The following is a 21,474-nucleotide window of genomic DNA, read 5'->3' on the forward strand; positions in this document are numbered from 1 at the left end:
AACTGCAGTCTGCAAAAGCTAAAATACTGATTGCTACAATATATGCTAAATGGGCAGACCTGTTTGTTTTTAATCATAAATAATGAATTTTCATTCTAGTATTTTAAGTCTCATCTGTTAACTTTCATTTTTATAATATTAAGAATGGATTAAAATTTTAAATATTTTTCCATATTTTCTGTTATTGAGTTGTACTAGATCCAATACTAAATTCAAAATTAAGCCAATACTCTTATTTCCTTTACACTTTGAACTATTGTCATATTGAGTATGGCAAATGCACTCTAATTTTATAAAAAAAAATTAAGTTATTTTTGAGTATATTATAGACTTGATCTTTACTGATTATAATGTACAATATGGTATTCCCCAACATTTATATTTGAAATGTCAAAATATATATTTTTTTCTATCTTTTAGGAAAAAAATTGTACAGTGTTTAATCCCATTTCAGTTGTTTCATTCATATTTTGTCTCCTTGCAACAAGGAAACATAAAGAGTAAGTAACTACTTTGTCAGTTGGGACCATGATGATTAAAATGCAAACAGTAAATACAACGTCAGGTCTGGAATCGGATTATAGGATTAAAATGAATGAAAAATTGCTGTGTATTAGGATTTCAAAATTCCAATCAATATTATCCTTTGATTTTTTTTTCTTTTTTGCTAAGGGAAGTGAAGAAATGAGAGAGATACCACATCTTGAGACTGTTAGTGCTTAAATTTTTTGATTTTATGTCAATCAGAATGTTACATTTAGAAAGCTCCAGAATCACTAGGTTTCCATTTCTGGAATTTATCTAGGTATTTATGTTTACATTGTATCTGGTGGGCTATACCATATTGTTTCTGGTTCATCATTCTAAGAGTTAAAGATAGCAGTACTTACATAAGGTTTTAGTAGAGAGTAAATAACATTGAATCTGAGATTACATTGAAGTATATAGGTATTGTGTAGTGTTGCTACTGGGGTGCAAGGCTGAGTGTCCTGTGCCTTCCATTACTTGAGAAGAGGGCAGTTGTTCCTGTATGTAGTAGCACTTTTGTAATGTTGGTTTTATTAACTACTGGGGGTGGGAGGTTTTGCTACATTTTTTAAATAAAGAAAGAGTGGTAGGAGAAAGCTACTCTATATGTTTTAGTTTAGCCCTGCCTCTGGCACATGGCCTGTACAGGAGCTTGTTTGTGGGTCCTCAGAAGCCAGCATGGGGCTGTCATCCTCAGTTCCTGTGCCAGGAGATTTCTCCCCCAGCTGGATCCAGGAATTTTAAAGACCTTTATGCTGGTTTGGCCCTTTTACCTAGTGTAAAGGGGCCAGAATGGTGGAGACAATCCTAACCCATGTCATTTCAAATGCTCTTCAGGGAGAGTTGTACTAACCTCACTAGGAGCAAGTAGATTTTTCCACAAATAGACAGCCTTGTGGAGCCAAGAGAAGCACCATCTCTTGAAAGCATGCAGGGGAGTCTGCTGTTTTTTCATGCCAACTGTGTGGTGTTGGGCTGGGTCACCTTCTTTAAAAATTATGACCAAGATTTTCAAAAGCAACTAAGGATTTTGGGTGCCTACCTTGAGACACCTTAAAGGTGCTTGCTTTTCAAGGGGCCTGCTGTGTTCATCACTTTCTGAAAATCAGGCCCCTTTCAGGGTGTCAAGCTGGACTCCCAAAAAACACAGACACACACACAGCAGCATTTAAGGGAGGCTCACATATCTTCCTCTAGATTCAGGAATGATTCAAGTGCTTACTCTTGAATCAGTGGAATCTGCACATATTCAGAGTCCAGAGTGGAAGGAGGAGTTGCCAGGTCTAAGCACAAGACTCAGATTCATAAACTTTAAGGTCAGAAGGGACCATTATGATCATCTAGTCTGACCTCCTGCACAATGCAGGCACAGAATCTCACTCACCCACTCCTGTAACAACCCCTAACCTATGTCTGAGTTATGGAAGTCCTCAAATCATGGTTTGAAGACCTCAAGCTGCAGAGAATCCTCCAGCAAGTGACCCGTGCCCCATGCTGCAGAGGAAGGTGAAAAACCTCCAGGGCCTAAGCACAGCAAGGAAAAACTCATGCTTGGAAGATTTGGTGGGAAGGGGGGAGCATGGAGCACAAAAATAAAATATCTGTATCTAACAGCAAAGGTGAAAGTGGGCTAGTAGGGACTGGTATGGCGTACCAGTAAGGAGTGGCTGCCGGTACCGGCCCGTACACAGCTGACGTTAAAGTGCTGCCATGGCAGTGCTTTAATGTCACTTCCCCTTCTCCACGCCACCCCCTTTCCAGGGCTGCCGATGGGGAGGGGTGCAAAAGGTGCAGCTGCCTCGGGGCCTGGCAATTTAAAAGGGTCTGGGGCTCCTGGTCACTGCCGCTGCCACAGCAGTGACTGGAGCCCCAGGTCCTTTAAATCACTGCCGGAGCCCCAGACAGCGCGGGCTGGACAGCATGGAAAGGCTGGCTCGGGGAGACTGACCCCCCCCCAGCCCTGCCCCTTCTGGGGGGCCGGAGCCAGGCCCCCGTACCGGTAAGTCTTATCTTACTTTCATCCCCGTCTCACAGCTTATGTTTTGCTACAAGACAAATATTTATTTGGCCTTGCACCTGTAACAAATTGTATCAAATTTGTGTTTTCTTCCCCATTTTCTTGTTTTAGTCACTGCTTAGCGCAGTACTCTTTCAGAGGGATTATCATCCCAGTGCACTCCTGATTAACAGCCAGGTCACAAGGGTACTCTCAAAATAGAAGCAAAGTAAGGATGATTTTAATTCTCAATGTTACTGAAGAATTAGAGTGGGAAACAATTTTAATATGTTAAAAAATACAGCGTAAACTGCTCTAAATCATTAGACTAGCTGTGTGTGTGTTAGACTAGCTAGTACAGTCTGACATATCTTTTGCTTTAGTTTGCTGTGATTCATCTTTTCTTCTGTTTCAGAGAGTCGTATGATTCTGGATGCCTTTGCCCAACAATGCAGCCGGGTTCTTAATCTTTTAAATTGTGGTGGAAAACTACTGGACAACAATCATTCTCAGTCCATGATTTCTTGTGTAAAGCAGGAAAGCACAAGTTATAGTGAAAGACAAGAGCAGTGTCAGCTGGGGAAAATGGTCCATAGTCAGACGTCAGACAATTTAGACATAGAGATGCAGTATATTCAAAAGAAACAACAAACCTCAGCCTTTCTGAGGGTTTTTACTGATTCCCTTCAAAACTATTTGCTTTCTGGGAGCTTTGCATCTCAGAACACCTCATCAGTAAATGATTTTGGCCATTTGGCAGATGTGGATCCACTTTCAACCTCTCCAGTACACACTTTAGGTGGATGGACATCCCCAGCAACCTCTGAATCCCATGGTCACCCATCATCATCTACACTTCCAGAGGAGGAAGAGGAGGAGGAGGAGGGATACTGTCCCCGATGTCAAGAGCTAGAGCAGGAGGTAATTTCACTACAACAAGAAAATGAGGAACTCCGGAGAAAACTAGAGAGCATTCCAGGTAAATATTCCCAGGCCACATAATATTTTATTTATGTTAACATCAAATTTACTTTATGTAATATAGTGTACCTAGATTATAGTATTAAAACTAGTTTTTAAAGGTTATATTGGGGGTTTCATTAGCTCTTTCCAAAACAGAGGAACTCATGTTAAGGCTCCAACCGTAACTTGCACAGTTGTGCCAGCTATTACACTTAATAGAGTATATGATGCAAAATTATCTGCTGATAATGTCCATATGAACTTCCAGATTTAGACACTGCTAGACTTAGACATATGTTGTGAATTCTGGATAGAATGTAATTATAACTCCGAATTTGCTTGGTTTGGGGGCATTTAAGTCATTGTAAGTAGGTTGTCATGATACTTTAAAATACATGCTTTCATATTGATTGCCTCTGCTGTTATTTAAATGACGATTATAATTCTCAAACCTATTTATTTCCTCTTTTCTTAAAAAGCACCTATTCAAAGGTCACGTGTCCATCTTTTCAACAAAGTGGATACAAAATTTAAATTGAACTTTATCCTCCTAAAAAAACACACCCAAGCCATCAAACTTAAAAGCATTCCTCCCAACTCTTCCCACACATCTCCAGGAAGAGCAGGGAAAAGAGAGTGTTTTGCAATATGCCCTGAAAGTTGAACTCTGTCAGACCGAAGCAGGAAGAAAGAGGCCAATATATATTCCACAGTAGAAAATTCCTCACTGAAAACGCTCTCCACCCTTTTTTATGCTGGGGGGCTATTAGCACTTGAGGTCAGCTGAGGTATTTGAGCTGTGGTATGGCATAAGAACAAAGTATCTTGAATCCAAGCCCTTTAGACCTTAAATATACGTAAAAACCAAAACCTTGAGTAGTACCAGAAACAAATGGGAAGCTAGTGAAGACTGAAGCACACATGTAACATGCTCCTTTTTGGACACACACAAACTAGTGGATTGCAACCTTTGGCATTTGCTAAAGCTTTTGAAAGTTTTTCAGGTGTAGTTCCATATAGAGCACATAACAGTAATCCACCATAGACATGACAAAGGCATGGATAACAATAGAGGGCTATGCCTGAAGAAAAATATCACAACCTGCTAGCCAAGCACAAATGAAAAAAAAAGTACCCTCAGCCCCAGTTGTTTGAACATCCAGATGAAGATCCCAAAAGACCCCAAGTTACAAATCTGAACAAAAAGTGATTAAAGCAGTTTACATAGCTTTCACGCTTTCTCTTGGTCTTCCCCTCAGCTGCTAATGTTGTGTCTTACTTATCTGGCCCGATCCTCAGTCAATGAGCTCTCAGCTAGTGTGACTGTAACGCTTGGAAGGGCAACACCCAGAATGCCTACTCAAGGAATAGGGCAGACACTTCCGAAAACTGGTGGTCTATTCTATAATTAGATTCACCAACCCAGCAACAAAACAGCTTCTGTAATACCACACTGGTTATCAAGAAGCCAAAATACAGTTCCCTTTACGCAATACAGCCTTTATTTCCCATTAAGACAGCCAAGTCTAATATAATGAGAGATGATTAACAATCTTAAAATTCTACCAATCCCAAGGGACCAGACACTTTGCCCACCAGGTCAATGAATATTTCAGCTCTCACCCAAATACATGATTACAGCAAATCCTTATTAACTAAATCTAAGATTTATTAATCAAAAGAAAGAAGAGAGTTGCTATGGTTAAAAGATCAATATACATGCAGATATGAGTAAAGTTCTTAGATCAGTTTCATAGCAGAGATGGTGAGGCTGCTGCTTTGTAAAAAGTCCTTCTAGCGTTAATTTAAAGCGTATAGTCCAATAGGCAGTCCATGTGTAGAGTTTGTTCAGATTCTTCCATGAGAATTCCAGGATGGATTCAGAGTAAACCTGGAGGCCTCAGGCTTGAGACTTGGACTTTCCCTGTCAAAGTTTAACCAAATCTGAGATTAAAAGGATCAGGCCCAAAGCTTCTTTTATACTTGAAGGCCAGTGAATAAGCCTCTCGACAGCAATGGTCACAGCAGGCCTTCCTTAGATGAAGGATAGATAACGTATATTGTTGCTTTGAAGCTAATCTCTGTTTCCTAGGCATACACTGGTAACTAGTTGTATTCTTTAGTATAAAAGACAATTAACCAAACAGTTTACAGGAGGTTTACTGTGTGGAATTACAAGGTTCAAAGATAAGTGAGGACAATAATATTATTAACACGTAAGTCCCATCTAAATGATATCCCCTTTTGATTTCTGAATCAATAGAATACAGTAATCAAGCATTGTGAGACAGGAACAGAAGTTTAGCATCTACAAGGTAATTAGGTCACATGATCTGTGTTCACCTATATCTTGTTAGAATTTTAACAAAATATACTTAGTATCTACCCTTTGATTCTCTAACAATACAGGCATACATATTAAGGATCCTAGTCTATTTAACATGATTTTGATAACTATCTGCAAGGAATGGCCCTCTTTACCATTTCAGTATTCTTCTAATATATCCATAAGGGTTGCTTCCAGGTCACCCAGCCTGCTGGTTGCTTAACCCTCACTGGCTCAGCATTACAGCTAGTTACTGGCAAATCTGATCAGCTATACTACATTTCTGGTTCATCCAACCTGGAGAGTGTAGATCAGGGGTAGGCACGGGTGCCAAAGGCGGCACACAAGCTGATTTTCAGTGGCACTCGCATTGCCCAGGTTCTGGTTACCAGTCCAGGGGGCTCTGCATTTTAATTTAATTTTAAATTAAGCTTCTTAAACATTTTAAAAACCTTATTTACTTTACATACAACACTAGTTTAGTTATATATTATAGACTTATAGAAAGAGACCTTCTAAAAACGTTAAAATGTATTACTGGCACATGAAACCTTAAATTAGAGTGAATAAATGAAGACTCGGCACACCCCTTCTGAAAGGTTGCCGACCCCTGGTGTAGATAGTACAGGAGACATTCCAAAGGCACTGCAGCTTACACTGCTTCTCTGTATTCACTAACAGCTTCATATGCCACATTGGGCAGGAGGGGTGACAAGGTTGAACCCTGGTGTACACAACATGAGAGAATCCTCACTGCAGAGCTCATAATACTACCTGTGAGGTCATAGATTCATAGAGTTTAAGGCTAGAAAAAGACCATCAGATCATCTAGTCTGACTTCCTGTGTATCACAGAGGCTACTACATCTCATCCAGCTACCTCCATGTTGAGCCTAATAATTTCTTGTCTTTGACTAAAGCATAACTTGCATTTGGCTAAAGCATATCTTACAGATAGGCATCTAGTCCTGATCTGAAGACATCAAGAGAAGGAATCTACCACCTCCCTTGATAGTTTCTTCTAGTGCCGGGGTGGGCAAACTATGGCCCGCGGGCCACATCCGGCCCGCGGGACTGTCCTGCCCAGCTCCTGAGCTCCTGGACCGGGAGGCTTGCCCCCAGCCCCTCCCCCACAGCCTCAGCTCGCTCGCTCCGCCGCCAGTGCAGGGCTCTGGGCAGCAGGGCTGTGAGCTCCTGGGGCAGCACAGCTACAGAGCCCGGCTTGACCCGTGCTCTGTGCTGCGCGGTGGTAGCAGCGGCTGTGGCAGCGTGGCTGCCAGCCACTGGTGCTCCAGGCAGCGTGGTAAGGGGGCAGGGAGCTGGGGGGATTGGATAGAGGGCAGGGGAGTTTGGGGTGGTGGTCAGGGGGCAGGGGTGTGGATGGTGGTTGGGGGGAAACGGGGTTGAATGGGGGTAGGAGTCCCAGGGGGGAAGTCAGGAAGGAGGGGGGAGTTGGGGTAGAGGGGGGCAGTCAGGGGCAGGGGTTCTGGGGGCAGTCGGGGACAGGAAGAAGGGGTGGTTGGATGGGGTAGGGGTTTTGGGGGGGGCCATCAGGAAAGAGAGGAGGGGTTGGATGGGGCGGCGGTTAGGGGACAGGGAGCGGGGTGTGTGTGGATGGGGCAGGGGTCCCAGAGGGGCCATCAGGAAACAGGGTGGGTTGAATGGGGCAGGAGTCCGGGGGGGGGCACGTAGGAGGTGGGGGCTGGACCACAACCCCCTCCCCTAAGCAGCCCGCCATACAATTCACGAAACCCAATGTGGCCCTCAGGCCAAAAAGTTTGCCCGCCCCGTTCTAGTGGTTAGTCACCCTCACTGTTAAAAAAATTGTGCCTAATTTAATTGAATTTGTCTGGCAGCTGAAGCCACACATTAGTTCTTGCTACGCTCTTCTTCATTAAAGAGCCCTTTAGTACCCAGTATTTTCTCCCCCTGAAGGTACTTATATCCTATAATCAAACTCTCCTCTCCATCTTCTTTTTGAGAAGCTAAACAGATGGATCACTTTTAAATCTCTCACTGAAAGACAGTTTCTTCAGCCCTCAAAATATTTCTGTGGCTCTTGTCTTCACCCTCTCCATTTTCAACCTCCTTTTTAAAATGTTGATACCAGAACTGGAGGCAGTATTCCAGTGTCAGTCTATACATCCAAGAATTGCAACCTTTTTGCCACAGCATTGCACTGGGAGCTCATGTTGAGTTGCTTATCCACTATCACCCCTAAATCCTTTTGAGTCATTGATTTCCAAAATACAGCCCCCCCCCATTCTGCAGATGTGAGTGGCATTCCTTGTTCCTAGATGTATAACTTTGCATTTGACTGTATTAAAACACATTTTGTTTGAATGGGACTAAGTTATTAAGTTATCCAGATCACCCTGTGTGACTGCCTGGTCCTCACAAAAATTTGGCAGAGTGGTAAATAATAATGTCATCAGCCATGGTTTTATATTTACTTCCAAATCATTGAAGAAAATGTTGAATAGTATCAGGCCTTGTATTGATTCCTGCAGAAGTCATTAGAAACACACCCTTCGATGATGATTCCCCACTGATACCTACTTTTTGAGATCTGTCACTTATCAATTCTTAATCCATTTCTTGTGTGCTCAGATATTTTATAAAGCCTATTTTTTAATTGGAATGTTGTATGGTACTAAGTCAAATTTTCTACAAATACCCAAGTATATTACAACGACAAAGTTATCTTTATTAACCAAACTTGTAATCTAATCAAAGGTTGAAATCAGATTTGTTTTGACAAGACCTATTTTCCATAAAAACCATGTTGACTGGCTTTAATTATATTCCTATCCTTAATTCTTAATCAATTAAATCCCATTTTTTTGTCCTGGATTGATGTCAGGCTAACTTGCTTATAGTTACCTGAATCATTTGGCTTGCTCTTCTTATTTTAAAAAGTAAGTCGAGTCACTCAAATGTAGTTCTTTATAGTCCTAACCAGGGATGGTAGGCATATCAGAAACACCTTATCTATGATTTATCAAAGGCTACTGAAAAAAATCTATGATTTATCAAATGACTTCTGAAAAAAAATCTAGAGTAAGTGTGCATGGATAGATTAGCATTTAATCAGCAGAAGATCAACAAATAAAACCAGCATTGTCTGCATAACATACATAGGTGTAAAATCAAAATGACAAGACTCAGGGTAATCTAAGGACTCCAGATACTGCCACAGTTGCTTTGCTGCCAAGGAGGACATGAGTTCACATTGTAGTCCAAAGCGCCCCAAAAGTTACAAGAGTGCCAAGGAGTGAGTCTGCTTAAAAATCAAATAGAGAGGATGTCTTATTTGTTGTCCCACATTCTGACTTCACTCCAGTGTGGTTCTGCCAGCACAGAGGCTGACTATCTAGTGTGAATCCGTGTGATATTATCCACAGACTAGTTAGCAAATTCACAGCATGAGACACTCTCCTCTGTAGCTGAGCAGATAACTCTGATCAGCAGAAGTGTTTTGGATGGTGAATCAAGACTTTGCAGGGTTTATGAGGGAGCCAAATAAACTTTATCACAAGATTCAATAATTCTTCATGACAGTATCATACTGTAATAACCCTCTGTCTCCACCAGTGCTCTACATTTTTTCTTTACTGTTTCATCTGTTGCAGGCAGTCTGTATACCATGGTGACCTGTTAGAGTAATGCAGGAGAAAAGATGGTTTAAGGGGGCAGTCAGGACAGAGGCCATTATAATGTCCTATCAGATCACTAAAAGAGTGTTTTACTGATTTCGTACTTTTTTCCTTCAATGCTGTATGGAACTGAACTGGTTATGTTAGCCTCCCAAGAAAGACCAATACAATAAATAATGTTTTAAAAGTAGGCTTGAATGGGAAATTTATGGTCTGTCCTCAAAATGGAATATGACAGTCCTGATGGCAACATTATAAATAAAAGATAAATGCAACAGTCTGTTCCTCTCCTCTTCTATAGAAGTCTCAGAACAATTCTCTCCCTTTCTTTCAGATAGTGAGCATTTTCTACTTTTTGGTATGCAACCCCCACACTACCCCCATGGAGTTTCAAGGAGTTTGCATTCTAAAAATAGATGTGGCAGCACATTTCTAATGGGAGCTATGCAAAACACCATTTTCATTGCTGACAAAAAACAGGGGTGGGGGGGAAGGGTTTTCTGGAGATATACAAAAGTGATGAAGTTGTTACTTTGGTAGAATTTTTACTGAGGAAAAACTATACCTGGACCATTTAGATACAGATGGAAAAAAAATAAGACTTTCTGCCACCAACTTCTCTCCTCCACCCACTAAGGTCCTACATTGAGAGGTCCTCAGTCTAGTGGCATCCTTTCAGCTTGTAGTGTGCCCAAGAGAGTCAGTCGTAGGTAGACTGCCTGAAAGGATGCTATGAAACGTGCTATTTGTTCACCAAGGAGTTGAGGGCATAGAGAATGAGGCAAGGTACTACCTGTAGGTAATGTTTACTCATGTATATTGCTAAAACTGAGACCATTACAATGGTAAAATGGACAATTTATTTGTGAAGCTCTAAGTACCTACATGGGAACAAATATTTGATAATAGGCTCTTCAATCTAGCAAAGGCATAACCCAATCCAATGGGTGGAAGTTGAAGCTAGGCAAATTCAGACTGAAAATGAGACATAACAGAGAGAGTAATAAACCACAAGAACAATGTACCAAGAGTCATGATGGATCATTGGCAAGTTTTAAAGCAAGATTGGATGTTTTATCTAAAAAATGTGCTCTAGTCCAACCACAGCTACTGGACTTGAGTCGGGAATTAATTCAGGGAAGTCCTATGGCCTGTGTTCTGCAGGAGGTCAGACTAGAATAGATGATCACAATAGTTCCTTCTGCCCTTGGAATCCACATACAACTTGGATCTGAGGCACAATATATATTAAGTGCCCCAGGGATTCAGTTCTTACATAGAGTCTCACAAATTATGAATACCTCACAGCTTTAATAATAATCCACATACTGTTTCCATTCTCACTCTGACCAAAAGGGAGGCAGTATTGCGGAGTGGTTAAAGAAGAGGTCTGGGAGTCAAGAGATCAGAGTTCTCTTCCTGGCTTGCTGCCTTGGACAAACCACTCAGCATGCACACATGCATGTGTGAAAGAGTGATACTAGGCAATTTATGGGCAGAGAGTTTTCAGGAGGCAACACAGTGATAGCCATCTTCTTTTGCCCAGCCACAGAAAATACTCCAGTTATTTCTTCATGGGGGAGTGGATGAAGAAATTTTAAAAGGTGGGGGACTAACAAGAGAAGGTGTGCGCGGTAGCCAGAGGGTGAGCAGGGTAGATTGGGCAGCCACAGAAGATATGAAAAATAAGTTTTTCATTGCTTTTTTTTAAAGCCTTGATGTTCACTTTGAACCACTGTCTCAGTTTCTGTTGATGCTTTGAACATTTTAATCTGATCTCTCCACTCCTGATCAGCTTTCCAGCTTCAAAGTGTGAAGTCATCTTACTAAGCAAACCTTGAATTAAATTAATGAATGTTTTGCAAGGACTAGTGTGTCAGAATACCCTTTGAATTTGTGTGGTATACTGCTCTCTCGGCTTTGCTTTGCAAAACTTCATGGTTCTGGTTTAGTTTACTAAAACAGTCTGTTCCAAATACACATATTCTTACACCATACACTCCTATTACTATACATGCTACAGTATCTTCTGCTGCTATGGGCCTTATTAACCTTATTTTTTCCTATGCTTCACATTGTTCGCATAGTAAATTCTATGGAAAGTTGCTGTGGGAGAGTTTTTGTTGCAAGCCATGGAAATCAGAGGAAAATTTGTAAAAAGTTATGGATCAACCTTGCTAGAATAAAGTCCCTTTGGAGAATTGTGCCTCAAATTTAGTTTTTGTGGGGGCAACTCCTAATCTTCTAGTTAAACATAGTAGCAACTGCCCCTCTCTACCTAGTCATCTTTATTGGCTCAAGGTTCTTTATTATTCATTAGCAATATAAATGTGTAAAGAGGTTTATAGAGAGTGCCCCTGCCCTGAAGAGCTTACAGTCTAAACTGAGATGTAAAGGCTGAGGGGAGGGGACAACCAGTCAGTAGGGAGAAAGAAGAAGAGAGGACAAGAGTGACAACAAGAGCAAGAAGGGGTTTTAAGATACAGGGGCAACCTAGAAAGCAACAGTAGGATATGGATGTTTCAAGTTGGGGATGCTTTGCCACCAGTTCTCTTGTGTGTCTCTGGTAGCATAGGGCTTTTGACTGCCACTATAGGTCAATTAGCCTGATCTTCTGTGCCCCTCCCCAGTTGATGTTGATTCCCCTGCTCTGTATTAACTTTCTACATGCTGTTCTCAGTATTCATTCATTCATGTATCTTATTCATTCAGCCATCAAATTGCAAAAATACCAAATTGTCAGCAGTTTTGAAAACAAACATGAAAACCATGAATTCCTGGCAGATATACAGCCTTTTTCCTATACTGCTGTAACCTCTGGGTCCTCTCATCACCTTTTCTCCACCTCACTGCACCCCATCACTTTTCTTCACAAGCAGCTCCAGCCATCTTTCAGCTTCTCACCACTTCACGGGTTTTTTCCTGTCTACCCCAGGCCCCTTTGAATCTCAGCTCCAAGATCTGCATTATTCTGTGAATGCAAGTTGTTAGTGAAATACGTTTTTGGACAAAAATAATACAGTCCATGTTATTCAGAGTACTTGTCCAAATATATCAGGGTGAAAAGCAACTCAGTTTACATGACCAAAAATCTGTACTACCATGTACTTTCTAAATGGGGGGTTATAAACATTGTTCATTACATCTTTTTGACAGTCAAGTCCCAGTTCAGACATACCCTAAAATGAACTTAACATGTCTTAAAATGAAGACTCTCTCAAGGTCCAGCAAACAAGGACATCAGTCACTTGCAAAATGCATTCAAATCCAAAGACGGAATAGAGAAATCTCCTTTAGGGATAAGACCTAAATGAAGGTACTGTTGATTTTTTTGTCTGGAGTATTTAAAGATAGACAGTACCATATGAAGGGAGGCATAAAATGGCACTAATGCCAGACATCATTTCAACCTGAATGGCAGAGGAACGCCAGTTAAATGTTTCAGCTACCATGAATATTACAGTGCTGAACACGTCTTTACCAATAGGCATCAATGATGTGTATATGTGCATGTGTGCACCAAGTCCTTTTAGAGTAGATTTTTCCCCAATTACTCTCATCCTGTGGTCAATGGCCCAGCCAACTACTCTTTTAAAAATGTGAAAACAACATAGTCAACACCATCACAAGCAGTGCCCCCAAACATATTTTGTGCAACACAAGAAAGCAAACTGTAATACAGGTAATTCCTTAGAGTAGTTGCAAAGTCTTATTACTTTGATCAATAAACAGTGAAGTTCCAACATCACCTTATGCATGTCCTGTTTCCACAGAGCTTGTCTACTTGTCAGTCATCCTGTGAGTTTTGCTGAATATTCTAAAATTTATGTATGACCCAGTTCTCAAAATTTACATTTAGTTTCTTCAAAAATCCTTCTGCTTTTTTACTAGCTCTGGGCCATAGGAAGAAGTCTGATATTTACCTGAGAATTTATTTCTCCGGGTTGCCTTGCCACCTTTAGGACTTCCTCCACATCACTGACATTGTACATTAAATCAAGCTGGTGAATAAAGACAGGATCTTTCATCTTCCTAATGAGCAAGAAAATTAGAATTACAACATTGCAGAAGCTAGCAGACTCCCAGTGACTCCTTTAAATGGGAATTCATCCCAGCCTACATATTTACTGCAGATGTTAAATCATCGCAACCAACTGTTGCTTCTATGGTAGCTTCTCTCCCACTGAGTATAGTAAGCAGGGATCCCTGCTGTTAATCCATCATTCATAGTGGATAGTTTCTTAAGCCTGAAAACCTAGAGATCTGACCTTTATGACCTTGTTAACTCCCAGAGATCTAATTATTTTTAATTAGACCGATTTAAATGACTCTCTAAACTCACAAACCCAAAGCCTTGGTAAAGTAACTCTTGGTGTGGAGAGTTTAGAGAAAATGGCTCCACTTTCAGCAAAGGGGGTGTTTATTCTTAAAGTCATACCATTAGTCATTAAAGAATGCCCAGATAACTTAAAATTGAATTGTGGATGCAAAACTAGAGCTTTGAATGCTGGTGTTTCCACTGCCCTATTTGTGCTTTTTAGAGCTTTGTTAACATGTGGGACTTTGCCTTCTGAACCAGCATAACTAAACAAGGAACCTTGGCTTTGGGAATACCATCTGGCAGTTGAGAAGTCAGGGAAGCAAAAGGCTGTTTGTCCCACAATACCAGCAAGATATATGGTGTTTTTTGTAGTTATAATATGCCCCAACCATTTTAACAATATTAACATCCAATTTGGGACCAAAAGCAGTTCCACCTTTATGAAAAATGAAGAATTTATGTGTGTTTATAAACATGAGCTTCAGCCACTTGCTTTCATATTTCTGGCAGGTAATGGGAAAGCACCAGCATAACATCAGCTGAGTTTGATTAAAAAGCTATAGAGCTGCATATTATCAGCCTACTGATGACACCACAGTCCAAACGGGTTCATTGACTGCCCCCATAGCCTTACATATATATTAAATAACGGGCATAAATGCAACCCTGAATAACTTCAGCAGAGATCCCTCAGAAGAGATGTGCAATCATCCAGCACTGCACATGCATGCACACTCCCTCCCTCCAATCAATAGAAATAGAAACTCAAATGAGATCCCATCCACCTTGCTGGGGTCCCACACTGGTTCTACATAAATTCACTCAATGGTATCAAATGCTGCTAACAGCTCTAAGAGATTCAACAGGACCACCTGATCCTTGCTGTTTGCCAGCAGGGGATAATAAGCCAAAGAAATAAATTCAGTCTCCATTCTTCACCCAATCCTGAATCCTAATTTATAAGGATCAAGGAATTCCATGGCTTCCAAATGCCACAATGGCTTTGTCAACACCTCCTCCTCAGTAAGCTTGCAAAATAAGATTGGGCAATATTTACCAAGATCTTCAGTAGCAAGAGATGGTCATTTGAGTAGGGGCTCGAACAGTTATTCATCTGAATTCAGATAGCATCTACCTTCTCCTTTAGAAAATACTAGTAATCAGCAGTAACTGACCTCTTCCTGCTTGCTTTCACCTTCTGTGAGAATCATGGGCCCAATGGACAAGTCACATGAAATTTCCAGTCAATGGTGAAGAGTTCTATCTAGATATTTACACTGACCCCCTCACCATAGCATCCGAGTGCCAGAGAGTCATCTTCATGGATATTAAAGTTGCCCAGGACAGTTATTCTCAGTGATTTCAGCATCAGTCTAGATAATTTATTAATCTTGTTTGGGAACTCAGCAGGGCAGCTCTGCACAGCTGTTCCCAATTTAACCCTGTCCTGAGAATCTCATGAAATGAACAGAGTGCGGCCACCAACTCTCACTGGGGGCTGCTCTCACTTGTTCGTAAAATACTTAATTAGCTTTAGGGAAAACAAATAAATACAATAAATAAATAAATTACAATGATTTGGATGGGTGTGAGTCTGTTGTGACAAGTGATATTAAGAAACAGACAAATATCACTTGTCACAGCAGACTTATTCAGCCCTGGCAAGCCTAGGAACAAATTAAGCCCCGGATAGGGGGTTTGGGGAGGCAGGGAAGCAGCAGGGGGCTGGAGCCTGAAGCCTCATGGCCAGGGGATGGGGCCTGGGGATGGAGTCTGCAGCCCCACGGCCAGAGCCTGCCACCCTGCCACCCCAGTGCTGAAGTCCAAAGCCTGAGCCCCACCACCCCTGGGAAGATGGAGAAATCACAGATTGCCTGCTTCTCCAGTGTTGTGCCCCTGGTGTCTCCAGAGGGAGGCAGGGCCCAACCCCTGCTGGTGGCCCCGGCAACCAACACCAAGGTGGTGCATCCAAGAGCAACAGGGAGGGGGAGGTGCCGCTACTTTACCCCCCTCAATCACAGTCCAGGAGGCTGGGGCCACAAGAAAAGCCCCTGGTGGCCCCACGGTGGCCACATTTGAGAAACACTGGTCTAAAAAAGGATTCCTCCTGTCTGAGGTTCTCAGGCCCATCCCACAGGGATTGGAGAACATGAGTCCTCCCTTTTTCCTTACCCAACCTATGGCAGCAATGCATAGCCATGTCAACCACCTGATCAGCTATTAAAGGGATGTAGGAACTCCACGGGCAGAGTGCAAATGCTCCATAAATCACCATCTCTCTTCCGCCCTCCTTCCCTAAAAGAAACACCAGACCTCTTCTAACAATACAAACAAATCAGTCTCAAAAGATCCCCACATTAAACTTGGAAGCCTCACCTAAGTAAAAATAAAAATAAAATCCCATAGAAAGGGCTTCCCTTACAGTGCCCATCAAACCCATACCCAAACAATGTCTCCAACTCACACATCTCCAATTCCCCTAGAGTCAGTGCTTCATCCCAATCAGATAGGGAGGTTCAGCAACCTCCCTTTCCCCTTGCAAAGCAGGTTGTGTTTGGAATTGACAAGTGATGTAAGGAGAGATCCCCAGAAACATGACCTCCTCCCTCAAAGCATCCCAACCACCTTTTAAAAAAATAGTCATGCTAGATCGTTTTCCCTTCCCCCCCAAATAACCTTCCCATACACAAAAATAAACCTTCTCTACCACTTTCTCCTCCTGATATCCAGTGCCTCATAATTCTCTCAAGTTACCATCAGACTTCTTTGTTCAGTTCTGAGGTGATGAGTAGAATATTTAGAGTGCATTTAAAGATGAACTACACATTTTTGTAACAATTTTTCTCAGCTTCATCAATACATTTCATTCCAGTAGCTAGACTGAGAAGGTCATTCAGCACATTTGATAAAATTAATATTCTCAACAGCCCTTTGGAGCCTAGCTACAGTGGGGGCATTCAGCATATTACCAAAGTTGAAGGAATTTCATAAAATTATTTGCATGTCAACTAAGTGTCATGTAGTTACTTTAATTTCTTACAAACATCTTGGTAACTAGCAAGAATGGACAAGTAGAAATTTCCTCATAAATAATCATCCACCTCCTCTTGTTCAGTTATTCCAACAATATTGCTCTGTAGTCACCACACTCCCTTCTGAGGTACTACACAGGTGTGCTAACAGCCAATAGTGAAGTCACCAGAGAAATTGAGGTGATAGAAAGCTAGCTTTTTAAGTTGCCACTATCTCACATAACTTTGTAAGAAAATATGGGGAAGGTAAGACAAATTGAAGCTTGAGTAAGTTTACAAGGGACTTCAGAAGGTCAAAGCCCACAGAGACGACAAACTGGCACCAAGATTTTCAGGAATGAACAATGACATCAGAGCTTCAGTTCTGGAGTGTCTCACTTGCGACAACTTGAAAGGACCTGATTTTAAGAAAGTGCTGAGCACATTTTTAGGTTTCTCAGGTTGGACAACCAAAAATAGAGCCATACAAAATCACTAGTAACTTCTGAAAATCTTGCCCAGGACCATTAGCCAAAGCTATTAAGACCTTTAAGTATTTTACCACTGTTATAAGAACAACCCCTACAAAACTGATACATACAAAATGGTATGTATTTATTTAGTGTTACAAAAGTCAAGCATAATGCTATTAGTTTAATTCTCCTACAATAATTCAGGCTCAGGAATAAACCATTGTATCTCAAAAATACTTCAGAGTTAATCAGGGATGTGGCAGAATCTGCTTAAGAGAGACCCATAATTGAATCAGACCTAATTAACCCATCATCTCACAAGAAGAGAATAGGATGGTGATACCACAACTGAAATGGATGAGAGTGTTTGGTGGGGGAGGGAAGGGAAGGGAGGAAAGAGCGATCAGACTGTTTCCATAATGCCTGGTTTTGTGACAAATTTAGGAAAGAAAATAAACCAATGTTTATGTATTATTAAATGTGCATACTGTAATCAGTTTGCAGTTTCAGACACATTCCAGCATGTTTACATGTTAATACTGAATGTATGATTTAAGTCCAAGAAATGTTTTCTCCCTTATGTGGTTTGAGCTGTTTACAGGGTGCAGAGATTTTTTTTCATTGTCATTGCTGCTGACTTAATTCAGACTTGTAAGCTTTATATTATTTAAATGGAAAACCTTTGAAAAGTAGTGGGCAGAAAATAAAAGAATCCTCAGATACCTCAACACACACACACACACACACACAAGCTGTTGTATATTTGTTGAATGAAATGACTGCACAAACCAAAAGGATGGGCATTTCCAATTGTAAATAAATCTTATAGGCATTCACAACAGATATCAGAAACCACTGCTTGACTTAAGCTTAATGTTTTATTTTGTGCTAGACAACTAATTTATAGTAATTGCAATTTGTTTCATGCAGTGCCCTGCCAGACTGTTTTAGATTATTTGAAGACTGTACTTCAGCATCACAACCAACTTATGATACCTCAGCCAACAGACCATCCAACAGAGGTAGTATATGATGAACATGAGCTATATATACTTACATTTGAAATTTCATTCAAAAGAAATGTATAGGTCAATAAATCAGTAGGTACTGGAAGACTATATTTACTAGTAAAAATATATATAAAAATCTAGCATTAAACTCATTTCCAACATGCAACAAGTTATTGGATTTACATAACACTAAGAATAATGGAATAGTGCCACTACTAATTTAATCAAAAATTGCTCCATCCAGCCATGTTCCCTTCCCCCCATACACACTATACTTTTAACATAATGGTCTGTTTTTCTCTGATCTTTCCTCAGGCAGAGGCATCTCCATTAAAGTCAGACTTAAGATGGTTGAAATTGAAATGTGGTTATAAGACTTTCTTCATATCTCAAACAATCCCACATTACATGTTCTCTAGAGTGTCTAACGTTTCTGATAGATTCAAAACAAAAATGCTTGTCACTGAGTTGGGGGTGGGGGGAGAAAGTTTTTTGTTGCTGAAACATACTGTATTGAAAGCTCTGGAGACTAAAACCTCCACTTTATCCAAAGAATAAATATGGCTTGTGTATCAGCTCTAGAGCAATTTTCCCTAATATTGCCCCCTCCAAAATGCTTCAACCCAGACGTAGAAAGAACACATCTGGGGAAGATGGCTTTTGGTGTGTAAGCCTTTTTAGAATGCCCAGATCTGAAGTTGACAGCTCTCTCTTCCTGTAAATATTTTCAAACACCTCCACCAACAGTCCACCACACATGCAACTTAGAGGGAAGATGTGTAGTTATTCTGAGCTTCTGCCGTTCAGACTGCTTTCTCCCATATACATGGAAGATACAGTGCAAAGAGTGGATGCTCAACTGGTCCAAACTGACTTAAGTGGAGCTATGGCAGTTTTCACTATCTGAGGATCTGCCCCCAAGAGTGTGTGTCACTTTGCTTCTCACCTTATTTTATTCCAAGTGGTTTGATTTTATTGAGACCTGCATTTATCAGAGATCGTTCACAGTAAGAATTCCAAGCTCTCATTTTCCTTTCTCTCTCCCTTTTTTTGCGTAACCAGACTTTTGAAGCCACTCTAAAAACTGGTTGTTCTGTAACTATCCATTGGGGATAACTTGTTATGATGGGAGAGGATTTTTGATTGAATTAAAAAAAATATGAAGAGTTTAATCTTTTATTCATGTTTACTCATGTATAGGCATAAGCATGAACTCATTTGTACTCTGAATCTTTCCTCCAGTATATGTTTGTTATACTATATTTCTTTAGGATGTTGTTTTTTAGTTGGTTTGTTTTCACTACTTTCAGATGCACCAAAATGCATCTTACATTTATCAAGAGTCTTTTGCCCCAACGTGTTTTAAATACACAGGAATTAATGTAGCTATCGTCTGGATTAGAATATAGCAACTGTTTTACAGAGCACCTCAATACTACATCCCCTTTAGACAGGCACTGAAGAAAAATACCCTAACACACTGTAGTTTCAGGAGGGAGGGGATATAGCTGGAATTAAGTTAAGTTTAACACAGTTTCTCAAGTACAGTGTCATGAGGTCTTAGATGACCACATGCAGTCAGGGCCTTTTTACATTGCATTGAAAAGACTGCACTTCTGTCAGCACAATGCTTTCCACTCCACGCTAATTTTTTAGGGCAATTTTCTACCTAATGAGGCCCCAATTCAGCAAAGCGTTTCATCCACAATGAACGTAGTGGGACCACATCCAATTACTAACCAGGCCAGATCTTGCTTAGCTTGAGAGAGATGACAAGACCACAGTCCTAATTGGCACTGCTCTGGTTCAAAGGTCATACTTGGAGTTTGTATGTTTTGCTAGTATAAACACCTAATGTTTATTTTCTTCCCAGTTCATCAGAATTTTTTTATATACACCTAATAGTTTAACAAGTAAACTCCAATAGCCTAGAAATGGAGGATAACTTGCTTTATACATGAAGGATTATGAGCAAGTTACTGATAAAAACTGTGGGTCAGATACTCCTGTGGCCACTCAGTGGTGAAACTGGCCCAGGAAGGATCATCTCAGCAGAAGGGTGATCCTCTAGTTACACAGAGTTAGCACACTGAATCTTAGACCATTCCCCCTCCCTACTGCCAACATAGCAGAGAAAAGGGAGTGAGGCTTGGGAAGAGAGGTTGTGGCCAGGATGCCCTTGCACCACAGTGCTCCTTGACTATGATATCAGCGCCTCGGAGCAATTTGCAGATGGCATAAGTTAATACAGGCTGCTGCAACATGATGCAGAGGGCCCTGACCAGAGGTAGTGTAACAGGGTGGCACCCACCTCCCGAGAGCAGCCCCTGGCTGAGTGCATGTGCCTGCACTCTTTCTCTCTGATTGTAGTAGGTCTTCAGCAACTCAGCCCTTTAGCGGAGTCACACACAGTCTGTCTGTGAAAACAAAAACAAACCCCATAGGGCTGAAGTCTTGTACTCAGTCCCAGCAGCCACTCAAGAGTTCCTTCTTGCTCTCATGGTCACTCCCAGCAACTGCTCTGTCAGAGGTCCTGTAGTTTCTTCAGCCGGCTAGGAATACCATCCACACTCTTTCAGCTCTAGGTAGCAACTAAACTTACTCTGGCCCCACAGCTCTTTTTATACTAGCCTGCTGGGCCCTGATTGGCTGCTTCCCCCATAGTCACTCTAGGCCAGGGGTCTCAAACATGCGGCCCGCGGGCCGCATGCGGCCCGCGGAGCTCTTCCCTGCGGCCCGCGGAGCTCCCCAGGGGAGCTCCGCAGGGGCCCCCAAGAGAAAAGCGGAGGCTCCCGCCTCCGCCCCTCTCCTGGAGCCTCGGCGCATAGAGCGCCGAGTCTCCGGCTGAGCCCCTGAGCCCCGCCCCGATCCGAGCCGCGTGGGGAGGGGGCGGGGCTGGGAGCTCTGGGCTGAGCGCTGCGCTCGGCGTGGAGCTCCCAGCCCCGCCCCCTCACCACGCGGCTCTGAGCGGGACCGCCGGAGACGCGCTCGGGTAAGGGGGGGGGGAAAGCGGGACCCGCCGGGGCCGGGCCGGGGGAAGGGAAGCGGGACCCGCCGGGGCCGGGCTGGGGGGGGGAAGGGAAGCGCTCAGGGCTGGGGCAGAGGATTAGGGTGCGGGGGGATGAGGGGTTCATGATGTGGGGGCGCTCAGGGCTGGGGCAGAGGATTAGGGTGCGGGGGGATGAGGGCTC

At 42.0% G+C, this 21,474-nt stretch overlaps 1 protein-coding gene and 1 long non-coding RNA gene across 3 annotated transcripts in view; one reads left to right on the forward strand and one right to left on the reverse strand.

Moving 5' to 3' along the window:
* Positions 1-21,474, forward strand: part of BEND4 (BEN domain containing 4) — a 34,886-nt gene that overhangs the window by 6,146 nt on the left and 7,266 nt on the right. For both annotated transcript variants that reach the window (XM_045019238.1, XM_045019239.1), the window contains exons 2-3: positions 2,940-3,503; positions 18,204-18,295. In XM_045019238.1, coding sequence (XP_044875173.1) covers positions 2,940-3,503; positions 18,204-18,295 — 656 coding nt within the window. The remainder of the gene's footprint in view (positions 1-2,939; positions 3,504-18,203; positions 18,296-21,474) is intronic.
* LOC123371524 lies at positions 8,883-20,858 on the reverse strand. The gene is made up of 4 exons (XR_006579822.1): positions 20,595-20,858; positions 13,392-13,500; positions 12,303-12,439; positions 8,883-9,466 (listed from the first exon to the last, which is right to left on the reverse strand). It is a non-coding gene; the product is annotated as an uncharacterized LOC123371524 (long non-coding RNA).

Source organism: Mauremys mutica, chromosome 5 (genome assembly GCF_020497125.1).
Source record: "Mauremys mutica isolate MM-2020 ecotype Southern chromosome 5, ASM2049712v1, whole genome shotgun sequence".
Classification (NCBI taxonomy): Eukaryota; Metazoa; Chordata; order Testudines; family Geoemydidae; genus Mauremys; species Mauremys mutica.